The 16039-nt window shown below is 37.8% G+C and overlaps 1 protein-coding gene across 2 annotated transcripts in view; it reads left to right on the top strand.

Moving 5' to 3' along the window:
- COG3 (component of oligomeric golgi complex 3) overlaps positions 1-16039 on the top strand; it is a 63734-nt gene that overhangs the window by 1767 nt on the left and 45928 nt on the right. For both annotated transcript variants that reach the window (XM_029936718.1, XM_029936717.1), the window contains exons 2-8: positions 5501-5647; positions 8226-8287; positions 9480-9645; positions 10297-10371; positions 11604-11696; positions 12667-12792; positions 14084-14164. In XM_029936718.1, coding sequence (XP_029792578.1) covers positions 5501-5647; positions 8226-8287; positions 9480-9645; positions 10297-10371; positions 11604-11696; positions 12667-12792; positions 14084-14164 — 750 coding nt within the window. The remainder of the gene's footprint in view (positions 1-5500; positions 5648-8225; positions 8288-9479; positions 9646-10296; positions 10372-11603; positions 11697-12666; positions 12793-14083; positions 14165-16039) is intronic.

The raw sequence follows: 16039 nt of genomic DNA on the forward strand, positions 1-16039 counted from the left end.
GAACTGTGAGTCTGTAAAGGATTTTCCGTAGCGTTTCACAGTTTTCACAAGATAAATTACTTCCTGAACGGCTTGGGCCAAGCAAGTTAACCAAACAGCAAAAGGCCAGCCGATGCTTCAGCAAACACCGTAAAGCTGTTAACTTCTTTAGAAAATAGCTTTCTCTTTTATAAAGAGGAACTGGTCAGATTTTGGAAAGAAATTATATCTTTTTCGGTTTTTTGGTGTTAGATAAAAGAATTTGAAGTAGAATATTGGGTAGAGTGGTTTCTTGTAGCCAAGATGAATTTTTTTTTACATAGTGAGGGCTTTTTTCTTTCTGCTGAATTTAGTAGCTCCTGATAAATGCTACAATTAACTAACCCTGAAATTTGCCTGAAACATATTGTCACTTGTTTTCCTAAAGGCTGTGTGTTCTTAGTGTATTTAACTTCTCTGAGCCTGTTTTCTTCTTTATAAAATGGGGATGATAATACACTTACTGTCTGATGGGGGTTGTGAGAATTTAGTAAAATCATGTATGTAAAGTGCACATGGCAAGCGAGCTACGAGCACTGTATTACTCATATGCTTTCCCCCCACATGATTGATAACTTGAAAGTGTAGATTAGAATCTTATGACCTGGGCTGGTATAGGCATCACTCAGACCAAAGGTAAGAAGAGGTTAAGTGCCTTGAAGAAGGTTCTACGATTCCATCTATACATCTTCAATGATTTGTTTCAGAGAAAGTATCATCATGTTTCTTTTAGGGAATGAATTGTTTAGATTACGAAAATGACTTTCTCCAACCCAGAAACGTACAAGAAATCAAGTTTGGGGGAGAAAGGTGTATTTGTTTTTCTCCTGGACCTGCTTAGCTGGTCCGGAAAGGTTGATTGTTTATTGCAATTTTTATTTAATATGTTAGTCTACCATTTGTATAAACTATACAGTAGCTCTCTAGGACTGCCAGTTAGGTGCCTAGATTTGCGCTCTCTCTCTGATGGTGAATGCCCATCTGGAAGTCAGCACAGTGTGGTGTGCTAGAGCACTCAGGAGTGAGTGAGTTACTGAGAGTCAGTTTATTTATTTATTTATTTTAGAGTAATCTCTACACCCAACGTGGAGCTGGAGCTCGAACTCACGACTCTGAGACCCAGAGTCTCTGCTCTACTGACTGAGCCAGCCAGCAGAGGCAGGAGTGAATGAGAGGTCAGAACAGGAAAGCCTGTGGCCCCAGCACACCCCTTCTTGACTTTCCATTCTATTCCAGGTGCTTTAAGAAAAGAAGACAGCTGAATGAATGTACCTAATGGGGCCGTTTTTTCATACTCTTTTAAAAAGTAACTTGTTTCTTTAAAACATTATTTCTTAAAGTAGTTGCAGTAGGGGCGCCTGGGTGGCTCAGTCGGTTAAGCGTCTGACTTCAGCTCAGGTCATGATCTCACAGTTTGTGGGTTTGAGCTCCACATTGGGCTCTGTGCTGACAGCTCAGAGCCTGGAGCCTGCTTCAGATTCTGTGTCTTCCTCTCTCTGCCCCTCCCCGGCTCACATTCTGTCTCTCTCAAAAATAAACAAACATTAAAAAAGAAATAGTTTCAATTAATGTCGATTCTCTCTTGGTTGGTTTGAGAGAAAGTGGTTTTGTATTAGTGAGAACAAAGGATCGGGACAGGAAGCCTCTTTCTGTTTCTGGTATTTAAGTCCTCATGCTTGTAAAGTAGTTAGTATTTGTACATGAAGTGATCAAATAGAATGTTTTTCATATATTCACATGATCATGTTTACTCTCAGCATCTAGACTACAGACTTTATCTGGAATATCTACACTCCCTTCTCAAGTGTCTAGAGTTTTCCTGTGATTTTGTTTTGTAAAATAAATTAGAAGATATATATTTTTTAAAGATTATTTTGAGAGAGAGTGCGCAAGCAGGGGAGAGGCAGAGAGAGAGAGAGAGAGAGAGAGAGAGGGAGAGAGAGAGAGAGAGAGAGAGAGAGGACCGCAAGCAGGTTCTGTGCTCTCCGTGCAGAGCCTGACGCAACTGGAGGCTTCAACTCACAAACCAGGAGATCATGAACTGAGCCAAAATCAAAAGTCATTGCTTAACCGACTGAGCCACCCAGGCGCCCCATATTTTAACTATTTCTAGAGCCTTTAGTATTTTGTTTGTTTTTAAGATCCGTTTTTCCATTGGGTATTATGTTCCGTCTGCTTTTGAAGAACTGCCTTTAATGTTTCTTGTAGTTTAAGATTGTTGGAAATACATTTTCTCAGCTTTTTTAAACAGTCCTTTTTACTTAAAAAAGATACTTTACTAGATAAAGAATTCTGGATTGACAGTTTTTTCCTTTTATCACTTAAAAGATTTGTCTAATTTCTGGTGAGAAGTCTGCTGTAATTCTTATCTTTAATTCTTACATTTGTTCTTCTGTCTATAATATGTCTTTTCTCCTCTGTCTCCCAGTATATTTTTTTAAACTTTACTTTTAGGAATTTGAATATCATGTGTGTACATGTGCACTTGGGTGTGTGTGTATGTGTGTGTGGGAGAGAGAGAGAGAGAGAGAGAGAGAGAGAGAGAGAGAGAGAGATTCTGCTTGGGATTCTCTGAGATTCTCAGAACTGTAGTTTACTGTCTTTTATTAGAAATGTTTCAAATACTATCTTTTTAAAACATTTTTTCTACCCTATTCTCTCTCCTTTTGGGATTCCATTTATACATGTCCTAGATAAGTTGATACCATCTCCCTGTTCTTGGATATTGTGTTTGGAGTTCATTTTCTCACTCTCTTCCCTCTTTACGTTTACTGTTGGGTGGTTTTTACTGACCGTCTTCAGGCTCACGATGCTTAGCTGCGCTGAGTGGACTGATGAGTGCATTGGAGCAGCGCTCTGCCCAGCTTTCTTTCCCTTAGCCGGTCTCCCTGTGTGTTCTGGTATGTTTTTCACATCTGAGCCTGATCTACATCTCCTTCCGCCTTTCCCCTTTAGGTGTAGTGTAAACATTGGTGATAGAATTATGTGTTTGAATTTTGTCACAGTCTCTTCATATAGAACTAAATTTTACTGCTAATGAAATACAGTTTTATAAAGATAGCTTATGGGGGAGCCTGGGTGTCTCTGTTGGTGAAGCATCTGACTCTTACCTTTGGCTCAGGTTAGGATCCCCGCCCCCCCCTGCACTGAGCATGGGGCCTGCTTAGGATTCTTTCGGTCCCTCTATCTCTGCCCCGCCCTCACTTGCATGCATGCATGCTCTCTCTCAAAATAAATACATAAAGATTAAAAAAAAAAAGACAGCCTCTGGACTATTCTTTTCCCAAGAGCACTATAGATTCTGATTTATAGAATTACTGACTCTTTTGCTGCTTCTAATGTAGGAATAATAATAAAATGATAAATGGCAGTAGCCCAGATTTATTGAGTGTTTACTGTGTGGCAGCATTATGCTGAATCCAGGGAGTATTGTCTCTGGTGGGTTTTCCTCCCCCTCTGAGGAGGCAGCTTGTTGTTGGCACTCGGTCTGGTTCCAGGGCAGAAGTAGTGTGACTTAGGTCAGCTTCCTCTGCCTGCAGACTGAAAACTGAACTTGGAATGAAACAATTAGGCCCTTTTACCTTCAGAACACCTGGTGGCAGCACACAGTTGCTGATGACACTTTGGACTCAGGATAGATTCTCATTGGATTTGAGAAACTTCATTCTTACTGTGCCGTGCTCCTTTCATAGGGAAGCACTGTGTCACCATTCAGGAAGGGTTTCCATGGACAGGTGAGACCCGTGGTAAGATGTGTGTATGTACTCATGGCCTCCTGGCTCTTGAGTCTGAGTCACATGGGGGGAGAAGGCAGGTTGAGGACGTGGCTGAACTTGGTTTTTTGTTTTTGTTGTTGTTGTTGTTGTTGTTTTGTCTGCAGCTTCCCAGAAGGTCAAGAAGCCTGTTTTTCCACCCGTGTGTTTTCTTTTTTCCCCAATGGCTTCATGCTAGATACTGTAGTTCCTATTTTACAGAAAAGAAATAGAGGATTAGAAGATTAGATAATTTGCCCATTGTCACACAGCTTATAAGTGAGCAGGAGCACTGTTCAAACCAGGCTGCCCTGTAACGTGCTTCCCCAGCCCAGAAGGCAGAGCCCCACTTAAACTCAGGGCAGAAATGCCTGTTTTGGGGGTGCCTGGGTGGCTTGGTTGAGTGTCTTGATTTTGACCCAGATCATGATCCTGGGGTTGTGGGATTGAACCCTGCATCAGGCTCTATGCTGAGCATCGAGTCTGCTTGAGATTCATTCTCTGTCTGTCTGTCTCTCTCTCTCAGTCCTTTGCCCTCTCCCCTTCCTCCCACAAATGTTCTATGTAAAATTTAAAAAAATTAAAAAAATTTTTAAAGCCTATTTTTAAAGGGTATTTCTTAAAAAAAATTTTTTTAAACAGTGTTTACCTGAAGTAGTACACTTTTTAATGTTTATTTTATTTTGAGAGAGAGGTGGGGAGAGAGGCAGAGAGAGAGAGACAGATAGAGGATCTGAAGTGGGCTCCACGCTGACAGCATCGAGCCTGATGTGGGACTCAAACCCACAAACCATGAGATCATGACCTGAGCTGAAGTTGGACAATCACCGACTGAGCCACCCAGGTGCCACCCAATTTTTTTTTTTTTACATTTATTCATTTTTAAGAGACAGAGATAGAATGTGAGGGAGGGAGGGAGCAGAGGGAGAGGGAGGCTCCAGGTTCTGAGCTGTCAGCACAGAGGCCAACAACTGGCTTGAGCCTACAAAGTGTGAGATCATAACCTGAGCCGAAGTCGGACGCTTAACTGACTGAGCCACACATGTGCCCCCAAAGGGTTGTATTTCTTTCCTTTTTTTTTTTTTTAGATGTTTTATTTATTTTTGATACAGAGAGAGACAGAACATGAGAGAGAGGGAGACACGGAATTGGAAGCAGGCTCCAGGCTCTGAGGTGTCAGCACAGAGCCCTACATGGGGCTTGAACCCACGAACATGAGATCGTGACCTGAGCTGGAGTCGGAGGCTTTAACTGACTGAGCCACCCAGGCACCCCTTATATTTCTAAATTAGTGATGGTTCATTTGTTCATCTAGCTTCTTAACTTTGATAAAAGTCTATCTTCAGATGAAATTTTTGTATCTGGAAAAACGGACAGGTTCTTTTTTTTTTTTTTAATTTTAAATGTTTTTTATTTATTTTTGAGAGACAGGGATAGTGCAAGTGGGGGAGGGTCAGAGAGAGAGGGAGACATAGAATCTGAAGACAGGCTTCAGGCTCTGAGCTGTCAGCCCAGAGCCCGATGCGGGGCTCGAACCCACAAACCGTGAGATCATGACCTGAGCTGAAGTCAGATGCTTAACCGACTGAGCCACCCAGGTGCCCCTCTTTTCTCTTTCAAAACAAGTGAGATGGAGTAACAATCATGAGTTTAGAGAATTTTCAAGTTATGTAAACATTAAAAAGTGTACTACTTCGGGTAAACACTGTTCAAACCTTTTATTTCTGAAGCTTCCACTTGAAGACCTGTGCAGTTTAACATCCCAGGCGCTGCCTGCTGGAGAGCCCGCCGTAGTACCTGAATCTACGGAAGATATTCTCCTGAAGGGTTTCATTTCCTTAGATATGGAAGAAGAAAGAATTGAAACTGCACAGCAGGTGAGTGGCATTGTTGTTTCTAAGAATGCTCAATTATTTTAAATATCTCGACAGGGCTAATAAAAAATGTCTTAGTTAAAAGTTCTAAACCTTCGAAAATATAGTTAACATCAGATCTTTCTAGAACTTTCTTGATTTTTGTGTTAGCTGTGGTTTTGTAAGTGTTTTATTTTTATTTCTATTTCTTTATTTAAAATGTTTTGGGGCGCCTGGGTGGTTCAGTCGGTTGAGCGTCCAACTTTGGCTCAGGTCATGATCTCATGGTTTATGGGTTCGAGCCCTCCATTGGGCTCTGTGCTGACACCTAGCTCAGAGCCCTGGAGCCTGCTTCAGACTCTGTACCTCCCTCTCTCTCTGACCCTCCCCTGGTCTTGCTGTCTCTGTCTCTCAAAAATAAAAATAAAAAAATTAAAATGTTTTTATTTTTGAGAGAGAGAGAGTGGGAGCATGAGCAGGGGAGGGACAGGAAGAGAGGGAGACAGAGGATCTGAAGTGGGCTCTGCACTGAGAGCAGTGAGCCTGATGTGGGGCTTGAATTCCTAAATTGTGAGATCATGACCTGAGCCGAAGTCAGATGCTCAACTGACTGAACCACCCAGGAGCCCTTGTAAGTGTTTTAAATAAACCTGTTTCCCAATTGTATTTGCACTACAGATAAAGATACGATATTCCAACTTTGGATGTTGGTAGCTAATCATTAAGGTTTTAATGGTTCATGCACTTTTGACCTCCCCTAATGTTTACTTATGTTAATGGGTCCCCCTAGCATGTATATGAGTGTGCACATACACGCACATGCACACACATACACCCCTCTCTGCTTGTTGCTAGGCAATTTCTTTTGAAGAACCTATATATTGCCTTTAGATGAACCCTTACAGGTATTTTTTAATAATTTACATGTATAATCAATCTTCCCCTGATTTCTATGTATTCCTAATTATAAACCTAAATGTATAGCAGTTTCTTCTGCTACTTCTTTTGTCTCTTCTTTCTGCCATGTAAAACTCAGAGCTGAGGCATTTACCAAGTAAAACAAAAAGCCAGCATGCTGAATTGCAGATAGAGGAAGTTGAAGCAGTGCAACAAAGTAGAAAAGAGCTCCATCTCTTGAGTTAGGCCAGCAAGTCACCTCCTCCATCACTTACCAGCTTTGTGAGTTTAGGCAAATTACTTATCCTTTTAGGCCTTTAGTTCTCTAATCTGTAAAACAAGGATGATTATATACTTATCTCATGGGATTTTTCTGAAAATTAAATAAGATACTGCATACAATGTATGGTAGGGACACAGTCAGTATTCAGTAAATGATAGCTAAGGCACTTGGCAAGCCTAGGATCTGGAGAGAATGAAGCATACCCTTAACTTCAAATCCAACTTGAGAATTATAGAAGATAATCTTGCACCATGTCTATGAACTAATTTGGGGGAGGGGGGAGATCTGGGCTAAATTTGTACCTGCATATTTTTCTTTAAATTAAAAAAAAACTAATATATTGGGGTGCCTGGGTGGTTCAGTTGGTTAAGCATCTGACTTTTGCTCAGGTCATGATCTCATGGTTCGTGAGTTCGAGCCCCGCATCAGGCTCTGTGCTGAGCGCTCAGAGCTCGGAGCCTGGAGCCTGCTTTGGATTCTATGCCTCCCTCTCTCTCTCTGCCTTACCCCCACTTGCACTCTGTCTCTCTTTGTCTCTCAAAAATGAATAAACATTAAAAAAAAACCTCCTAATATATTGTGTTATAATTTACACGCAATAAAATGTATTCATTTTAAGTATATAGTTGGATGAGTTTTGACAAGTTTAACTACCACTATGATCAAGATATAAAACAGTTTTATCCTTCATGCTTGTATAAGGTCAGTCTTCACCTCTTTTTATTTTTTAAAGTTTATTTTGAGAGAGAGAGAAAGAGCACAAGTCGGGGAGGGGTGGAGAGAGGTAGAGAGAGAGAATCCCAAGCAGGCTCTGCCCTGTCAGAGTGAAGCCCGACGCAGGCTTGAACTCATGAACCTTGAAATCGTGACCTGAGCCAAAGTTAGATGCTTAATAAACTGACCCATCCAGGTGCCCTTCCACCTCTTTTTAAGATATTTTTCATGACATAGATGGTAGGGCTAGAACTCAAACCCAGGGTTAGCTGATATAGAAGTCCCATGTTCTTAAGCCACTCTGGTGTATTATTTCAGAGTTTATATTTTTATAATCCTTGTTAGACAGCAGTGTTAACGTTTACCCAAAGGCCTGTGTTACCTACTCAAATTGAGCAATGTAGCAAATAGGCATTAGCTTCTTAGGAAAGAATATATACTTTTTATATATTGTATCTTTATTACTTATCTCTGTTTGACTCTGGACATGACCAATGTTTTTAATATCCCTTGCTTTTCCCAGCATGTAGCTGTTGACTATGGAATTAAATTATCATCTTCTGGCTTAACAATAATTATTAATGTCTGAACCACAAACAATAGGACTTAGGTAGTGTCTGCCCTTTTGACTTGCTATTTAGCCTGTAGCCATTTTTCCTTTGGTCTGTTTTAGTTTTGTTGACAATATTATATGCTTTATTTCCCCAGTTTTTCTCATGGTTTGCAAAGCTACAAACTCAGATGGATCAGGATGAAGAAACTAAATATAGGTATGTGGTTCTTGAGTTTGTTGGCCACCCTAACTTAAATTTTTTTTAAACATTTATTCATTTTTGAGAGATGGAGAGAGACAGAGCATGAGCAGGGGGAGGGTCAGAGAAAGAGAGAGGCACAGAATCTGAAGCAGGCGCCAGGCTCTGAGCTGTCAGCACAGAGCCCGATGCAGGGCTCAAACTCACGAACTGCAAGATCATGACTTGAGCTGAGGTCGGCCGCTTAACCGCCTGAGCCACCCAGGCACCCCACAGTCTATATCTTTAAATGAAATTAAGATACAAAGAAAACTCCTAACAGCAACATTTTCTTTAAGAAGAGCCAGACATAAGTTGTGTGATCTAAACAAATAGTTATATCCTAAGTAATACGATAGGAGGTGCACATATTAGTTTTTTAGAGAACTCTAGAAAGGTTTGAGTTCAAGTGGGAATTTTATAGGAACTCTAAGAGATGTTTGTTGCTCTATTTTAGAAGTAGTGACCCAAGAGACTTTGGGGATGCCCACATAGGTTGGGTGTAACTGTGTTGTTTTGTTTGTATGTATTGATAGCATAGGGAAATGATATGCATAGCGTCTAGCTGATTTGGAGACTGTGGATTGAATAATTGCGTTTATTTAACATTTATTAAGTGACTGTTATTGCTAGGCAATGTGTTAGGCTCTTTGATGTGTGATTCCAGTTAATCTTTATAGCAGTTATGTGAGGGAAGGTATTATATTATTCCTATTTTACAAATGAGCAAACTGGAGCCTGAAAATATTAAACGACTTGCCTGATATGACTCAGTATCTCAGGTCTTCTGATTCCAAGTCCAGAATTCTCCCTGTGACATCATACCATCTCTCAAAGATGCAAGTGACCTGAGAGCTTGGCCTACCTAATACCTTGGGTTGGCCCCAATGTCCCAGTCTGTGAAAGTGGAGCCCGTGATTTATTGCCTTAAATGTGAAAAGCCAACTTGATTCCTTTTGTTGCTCATAGTTCCAGTGATTTTTCCTCTTCAGTATTGGAAAAGGTGTTAACATAATTTTTGGCACATTTCTGACTATAATAAACTTCAGTGAGTAGGTCGACCTTTCCTCCTGAGATTCAAGCATTTGGGGAAAAATGAGACTGTTGTTTATTGACTCTGCTTATTGGGGGAAAATATTATTGCCAATCCCCTTTTGGTTCTGTTTTCTAGACAGATGAGGGATTACTTGTCTGGGTTTCAGGAGCAGTGTGATGCTATATTGAATGATGTAAACAGTGCTCTTCAGCATCTGGAATCATTGCAGAAACAGTATCTTTTTGTGTCCAATAAGACAGGAACCCTACATGAAGCCTGTGAACAGCTCCTAAAAGAACAGGTAATTTGGAGTAGGAGAGAGGGTTAGTGACTCTATTTAGTATTTTACTTTTAAATAGATGAAAAGAACTTAATTCTAATTTCTTTAATTTCTCCAAGTGTATATTGAACTCTGCTCTGTATGAGGCCTTGTGCTAAGCATGCACGTTATTATACTGTTGGCCTGTTTGCATTCTAAATAAGCTTACATGGCTGGGGCAAAGCAAGCTTCCTATGTTTTGAGTTAAGTCTCAGTAAGATTTCAGAGTGAGGAGGATAGGATACATTAGTTCTGTCCACTTTTTATTGACACTTTTCAAACAAGCAAAGTGATTACACTAATGGGGTTTATGAAAAGATGAACTGATTTAGATGGTACTTAAACTTATGATTTAAAGATGAAACATGTAAGTTACTTTGTGTTTTCTCTATGTGTATTTTGTGTGTGTTTTAAAAGGGAATTATTTTTTATTCTATAAAAGATGATATGTAAGTTGCTGTAATAATCATCACTTAATTTGTCCATAATTGCAGAAATCTTTGAGCATTAGTCTGAAATCTTAGGTCTCAAATAAATTTATATGTCTGGTATAAATGTATTCAATGTACTTTTGAGACTAGAGTGTTGATTCTTATGTTCTTATACTGCTTTTTTTCTTTTAAAAAATGCAAGTCGGAACTTGTTGATCTGGCTGAAAATATTCAACAAAAGCTTTCCTATTTTAATGAATTGGAAACTATTAACACAGTAAGCATGTTTTTCTTTTACTTTTTGTGAAGTTAGTGACTTTATTTGTATTTTCCTTTCTGATATAAATCTTTAAATTTATAAATTGGCTTGAGTGATATTTTAACTTAATAGTTTGCTTGCAGATAGATATTCCTATTGTACCCAATGGAGATATTGTTACCAGTTCAGGTTTTTAAAAGTATGATTTAAATAGTTGCTGTTAAAGTCATATTACTGTTAGTAGAATCCCTTTGTCTGGTACCTCTTACAGTGTCTTATTTGTAAGCTGTCATGATTGTGAGGGGAAATATTAAATTTTAAATCTTGCTGTGGTTGTGCTATTAGTAATCAAAATGTTTTTTAAGTTAATCTCCTGTTTAGTTTGGAGTATAGTCCTTATAATGCATGCTTGTATCCCAAAGTAATAGTCTCAATTAAGACTGCTGTGTAAATTATAGTCCTGTGTCTTTCCAGCTCATAAATTAATTATAATTACTACATGTAAATTACTAAAAGTATTAAATTAATCATAATTATTATGGTTTACTATAGAGATAGGAAACTAGTAACCAGTTAATAATGCAATGCAAGATGGAATTATTCATTGCTAAGCTATCAAGATAAAAAAAAATAGTTGGCTGGTTTTACTTACGTTTTCCATATACTTCTTCTACTTACATTTTTATATTTATCTTAAAGACATATGTTATATAGTTTCATATGTTTTAATGTGTAGTTTTATATGTTAAGTATTAAATATTTATTTATTATGTGTAGTTATGCTAATATTTGTATATATTTACTTATTAAACATTTATGTATATTTTGCTTATGTATTGTTTTACTTTCATAGTATGACTGCTATTGAATCCTTTAACCTTGAGAAAATTGCCAGTATTTGAAAGTAGGAAATTTGTGTATGTTGTAAAGTACTGGAAAATGAGAAGTCGAGGTACTTGATATGTTAATTTAATATGACATTGTACAGTGTATTAATGTAAATATTTGCTAATTTATGGAGAGCCCCTTAAAGCTCATTAGGAATAAACGGAATTAAATCAGTATTACTTTTTGTCCTTTCTTTATGATTACACATGGGCTATATTTGAGGATATTTTGGTGATTCTTAAAATTTAAAGACATTTGTATAACTGTTACAGCCTAAAGGGAAATATGCTAATTCTAATACATAATTTTTAACTTTGCCTGTATGTTTTATGTAAATTAAAAATAATTTTTTTTTCTTAAAGAAACTGAATTCTCCTACATTGTCTGTTAATAGTGAAGGATTTATACCTATGCTGGCCAAGTTAGATGATTGTATAACATATATCTCATCTCACGTAAGTCACGGTGTTTCTGTATTTTTTTAAAGTATATTTATTTATTTTGAGAGAGAGAGAGAGCACGCGCACGCATGTGTGCTTGCACAAGCAGGAAGAGAGAGAGAGAGAGAGAGAGAGAATCCCAAACAGGCTCTGACTGTCAGAATGGAGCCCAGCACAGGACTTGAACTCACACACTGTGAGATCATGACCTGGGCCTAAATCAAGAGATGGACACTTAACTAACTGACCTCTCCAGGTGCCCCTATTTCTGTATGTTTCTAAGAAATCTTTAACACTCATATTATATTACTTTTTATGTTATAATCATTTCTTCTGAAGGGAAAAGTGTATCTGTAATATACTTGAAGAAAAACTATAGTGAATTCTTAGTCGTTGTCAGTAGTGCTGTAAAGAAAGTACTTTCAGCTGCTGAGACAATGCCTGGAGTGGAAAGGGGTCCTGGCTAACACAGGACTATCCATCTAGAAGGATGGGTGATTTTTAGGCTTTTGACATCCTGTTGTTCTAGATACTTATTTGGAAATAGGAGATGTTACTTGGGAGGAAATAAAGGAACAGGCCCTTTGATTTAATCATTCTCTTTCTATCTCCCAAGGATTTATAGTTGTACGGGTTTTTCCCACTGTCTGAAAGCAGGATGTTACTGTGAAACCTTTTGTAACCCAAAGTGGCATAAAGTGAAGAAGCAGTTACCATTTCATAAAAGTGAAAATCCTCTTTGGATTTCTTTTGGTTAACAAAAAATGATACTATTGTAGGTCTTTTGTAAGAGCAAAGTGGCATACAGTGAACTTTTGGTTGAAGGGGAATTGGGGGAGAAGCCTGGGGTCATCCTTGCCAAGCTTATAATCTATACAAGACCTTTTGCAAGTCATATATATCTTTACTTAAAGGACAGGCTTGTTTTCATAGTTGGCTGTGCCAGTGTTTGTTTCCTCCTTGTAAATATTTCTTTCCTTTATAGCCAAATTTTAAGGATTATCCTGTATATTTGCTGAAGTTTAAGCAGTGTCTTTCTAAAGCTTTGCACCTCATGAAGACATACACTGTGAACACACTGCAGAACCTCACCAATCAGTTATTGAAAAGGGTGAGTTCACTGGCGAGGCCTTTTCTTTTCTTTTTTTATTCATTTATTTTCCTTAATCTAAGTATAAGATTAGTACTTAGTAACTCCAGAAACCTTTCTTTTTTTACTTTTTGTTAAATAAGACTATGCATCACAGTTTTATTCAGAATAGAAAAAAATGGCTGTATTATATCTGTCCATCAAAATCTTATTTTCAAAGAATACTTAATAATGTGAGAAGTCCTCATCATTATATGGTAAATAATAAGATTTGAACTATTTATTCCTTAAAACATTTTCTTATCTTCTTCATGAAAATATTGTAAGGAAATACACCAAAATGATAAAACTGGTTCTTAGTGGTAGGATTACATATGATGGATACTTTGAATGTTTTTCTTTTAAACACATGGTAGATAATTTAATTTTCTGTGTTTAGCAAATGTATTTTTATTGAGTGCCTTCTACCTCAATAGTTGACATTGTGCTGGGAACTGTACAGTAGTGAGAAGGAGCCAGCCAGATCCCTGTTTTCGTGGATAATTCAGAAGAAATAATCAGCAGAGAAGGAAACAAATTAATCAGTTACAGATCATAGTAGATGCTAGATGGAAAATGAGCCGAGTGTTAGGTTAGAAAAGTAAGAACAGAGCTAGCTAAGATGGTCATTTAACATATAAGAAAATAAAATCACAAAGATTATGCATTTTATTTTTTAAGCTTACTTTCCAAAGAACATGAAGTATCTTCTTGAACTTTTAGTTCAAAGCCTCTGATTTTTGGGTTGCATTTTACTGTTTATATTGTTCTTAGCTGACATGAAGGCCAGACTGTATAACTTCTGTTTTGTAAAATTTTTAATAAGTTTAGGAAATTAATACCTAATCAGTACTAGTACTTAACAGTGTACCCGTAACTAGTGCTTTACTGTTGAGCTGCATAAAACCTTTATGAGTATATGTTGTCTGCATTTAATGACTGCAGTGAATCTTAGAGAGGTCCAGTGATTGGGCCATTTTCCTGCTGTCAGTAAGTGACTGAGTATGAATCTGAATTCAGGTCTGTTTACCACCAAAATTCATGCAACATAGGGTAAATTTTAATAATAAAGAGGAAGGAGATGGCAGTTCCACCTAGGTGTTTCTCATTTCTAGCAATAATACTAATATTTAATCTCTCTTTGAGATTTTTCTCTGTAAGTTTTTGGTTAGTATATAGGCCAAGCGGGAGCCATTTAAAATGGTTGGTGTCATATTTTCTGAATAATTATTCGTTTGCTGATTTTCCTTACCCTTTCCCTGTGTCTCTTTAGGATCCTGCATCTGTACCCAGTGCAGACAATGCCTTCACATTATTTTACGTGAAATTTCGAGCTGCTGCTCCTAAAGTCAGAGTAAGTCTGTTGACATAAATAGGATATTGCTATGAAGTTTATTTAGCCAGCCCTTTTGAAGCTCTACTGTATGTTAGGCGTCTTGCTTATACCAGGAAAATGAACACAAACGAAAGGTAGGCACCGTCTTTCCACATTACAGCAGTGTACCTTAGAGGGGCCTTAAGAGCACAGAACAGGAAACACTTAGCTCTTCATATGATGCTCAGGGAAGACTTCTAGATGAAAGTGATGTTTGCCGTTAAAAGACACAGATTAATAGTGGGCTTGAGGGGATGGATAAGTATATTTTATGCAGAGAAAACAGCATATATAGGGGTGATTGAAGAGATACGTATTTTGGAAGAGCTGCTTATAACTTGTGATCAGAACACAGGACATTAGTAACATGAAATGGGGAGAAAAGATAGGAAAGATAGCAGACATCATTTCACAAGGGGTATCACCTGTCATGCTAATTCAAGAAAAGTGAAGAGCTAGCGAAGCATTTTATTTTTTTAAAGTTTATTTATTTTGTGGTGGGGGGAGAGAGAGAGCATATGCATGTGTGCAAGTAGGGGAAGAGCAGAGAGAGAGAGAGAGAGAGAGAGAGAGGGAGGGAGAGAGAGAGAATCTTAAGCAGGCTCTGCACTGTCAGCTCAGAGCATGATTCAGGGCTGAAACCCATGGACTGTGGGATCATGACCTGAGCTGAACTCAGGCGCTTGACTGACTGAGCCACGCTCCCCTAGTGAAGTATTTTTAACAGGAGAATGATTTTATCAGATTTGCCATTTCATTAGCTTAAGGATGCTCTTTGAATAATGGATTATGGTGAAGAAAGATTTGAGACAGGGAGGCCTGAACAACAAGGAAGATTTTTCACTAGTCCATGAGAAATAGGGGTTGATTAAAGTGTTGGTAGTATATTCTTGAGGTTGGGAACAGGTGGCTTATTTACTGTCTTTAGCCCAGTGGCTGGTACTTATGTACTAAATATTTATCTTGATGGAGTGATTAGAAAGGGAGGGTGTAGAAAGTAGATCTGTGTATCAGTATTTCCATATTTAATAACACAGCCAAGAAACAGTTGACTGGAGCTGGTCCATGTATCTTTTTCCTACTCATTGTGAAGATACTAGAAAGAGTAGTCTACTTTTGCTGACTGACTCAATCCCTTCCTTGTTTCCCTCAGAGCTAGTTGAAAGGAGTTTTATGTTTTTTGAAATAAGAGAAACTTGATCTTATTTATAGAAGGTACAGGAGAAGGGTGGTTCATTGATGGTGTGAGATTTAGATTGTGCCCGATTGGTTGCTATTGCTTAGTAGTCAAATACCAGTGGTAAAAATTTGATTAGAAAAGAAATGGTGTAGATAGATGTGATATAGCTCAGTGTGGTAGGTGAATATAAAATGATTCTATAATTCTCAGTGGCCTTCCTACTTGCCACTTACTAATGGTAACTAATTAATATATGTGATGGAGTCCTATTTACATTAGTGACAGAAGTATAAAATATTTATCTAGAAATAACCTTAATGGAGATACAGGGATGAAGAAAATGGCAAAACTAGACAGAAAATCATAAAAGAGAATAAATAGTAAGCCTATCTTGTTTCTGGTTGAGGAGATTTAATTTTTTAAATGTTAGTTCCTCCTAATATAGTTTATTAGTCAAATGTAATCTTAGCAAAAATTCCAAAGGAATTTCTTTTTGGATAATGCTACAATTCATCTGGTATACTAAATAAGCAAGACTAGTCAAGAAAAATATGGAAAATACAGTGATACCAAGAATTTATCGATGGATCATTGGAATGGAAAATTCTAGAACTTAGTACATAACTTCTTTTTTTTTAATTATTTTTTATTTTTTATGATTTTTTATTTAATTT

This window comes from Suricata suricatta, chromosome 4, assembly GCF_006229205.1.
Source record: "Suricata suricatta isolate VVHF042 chromosome 4, meerkat_22Aug2017_6uvM2_HiC, whole genome shotgun sequence".
NCBI lineage: Eukaryota > Metazoa > Chordata > Mammalia > Carnivora > Herpestidae > Suricata > Suricata suricatta.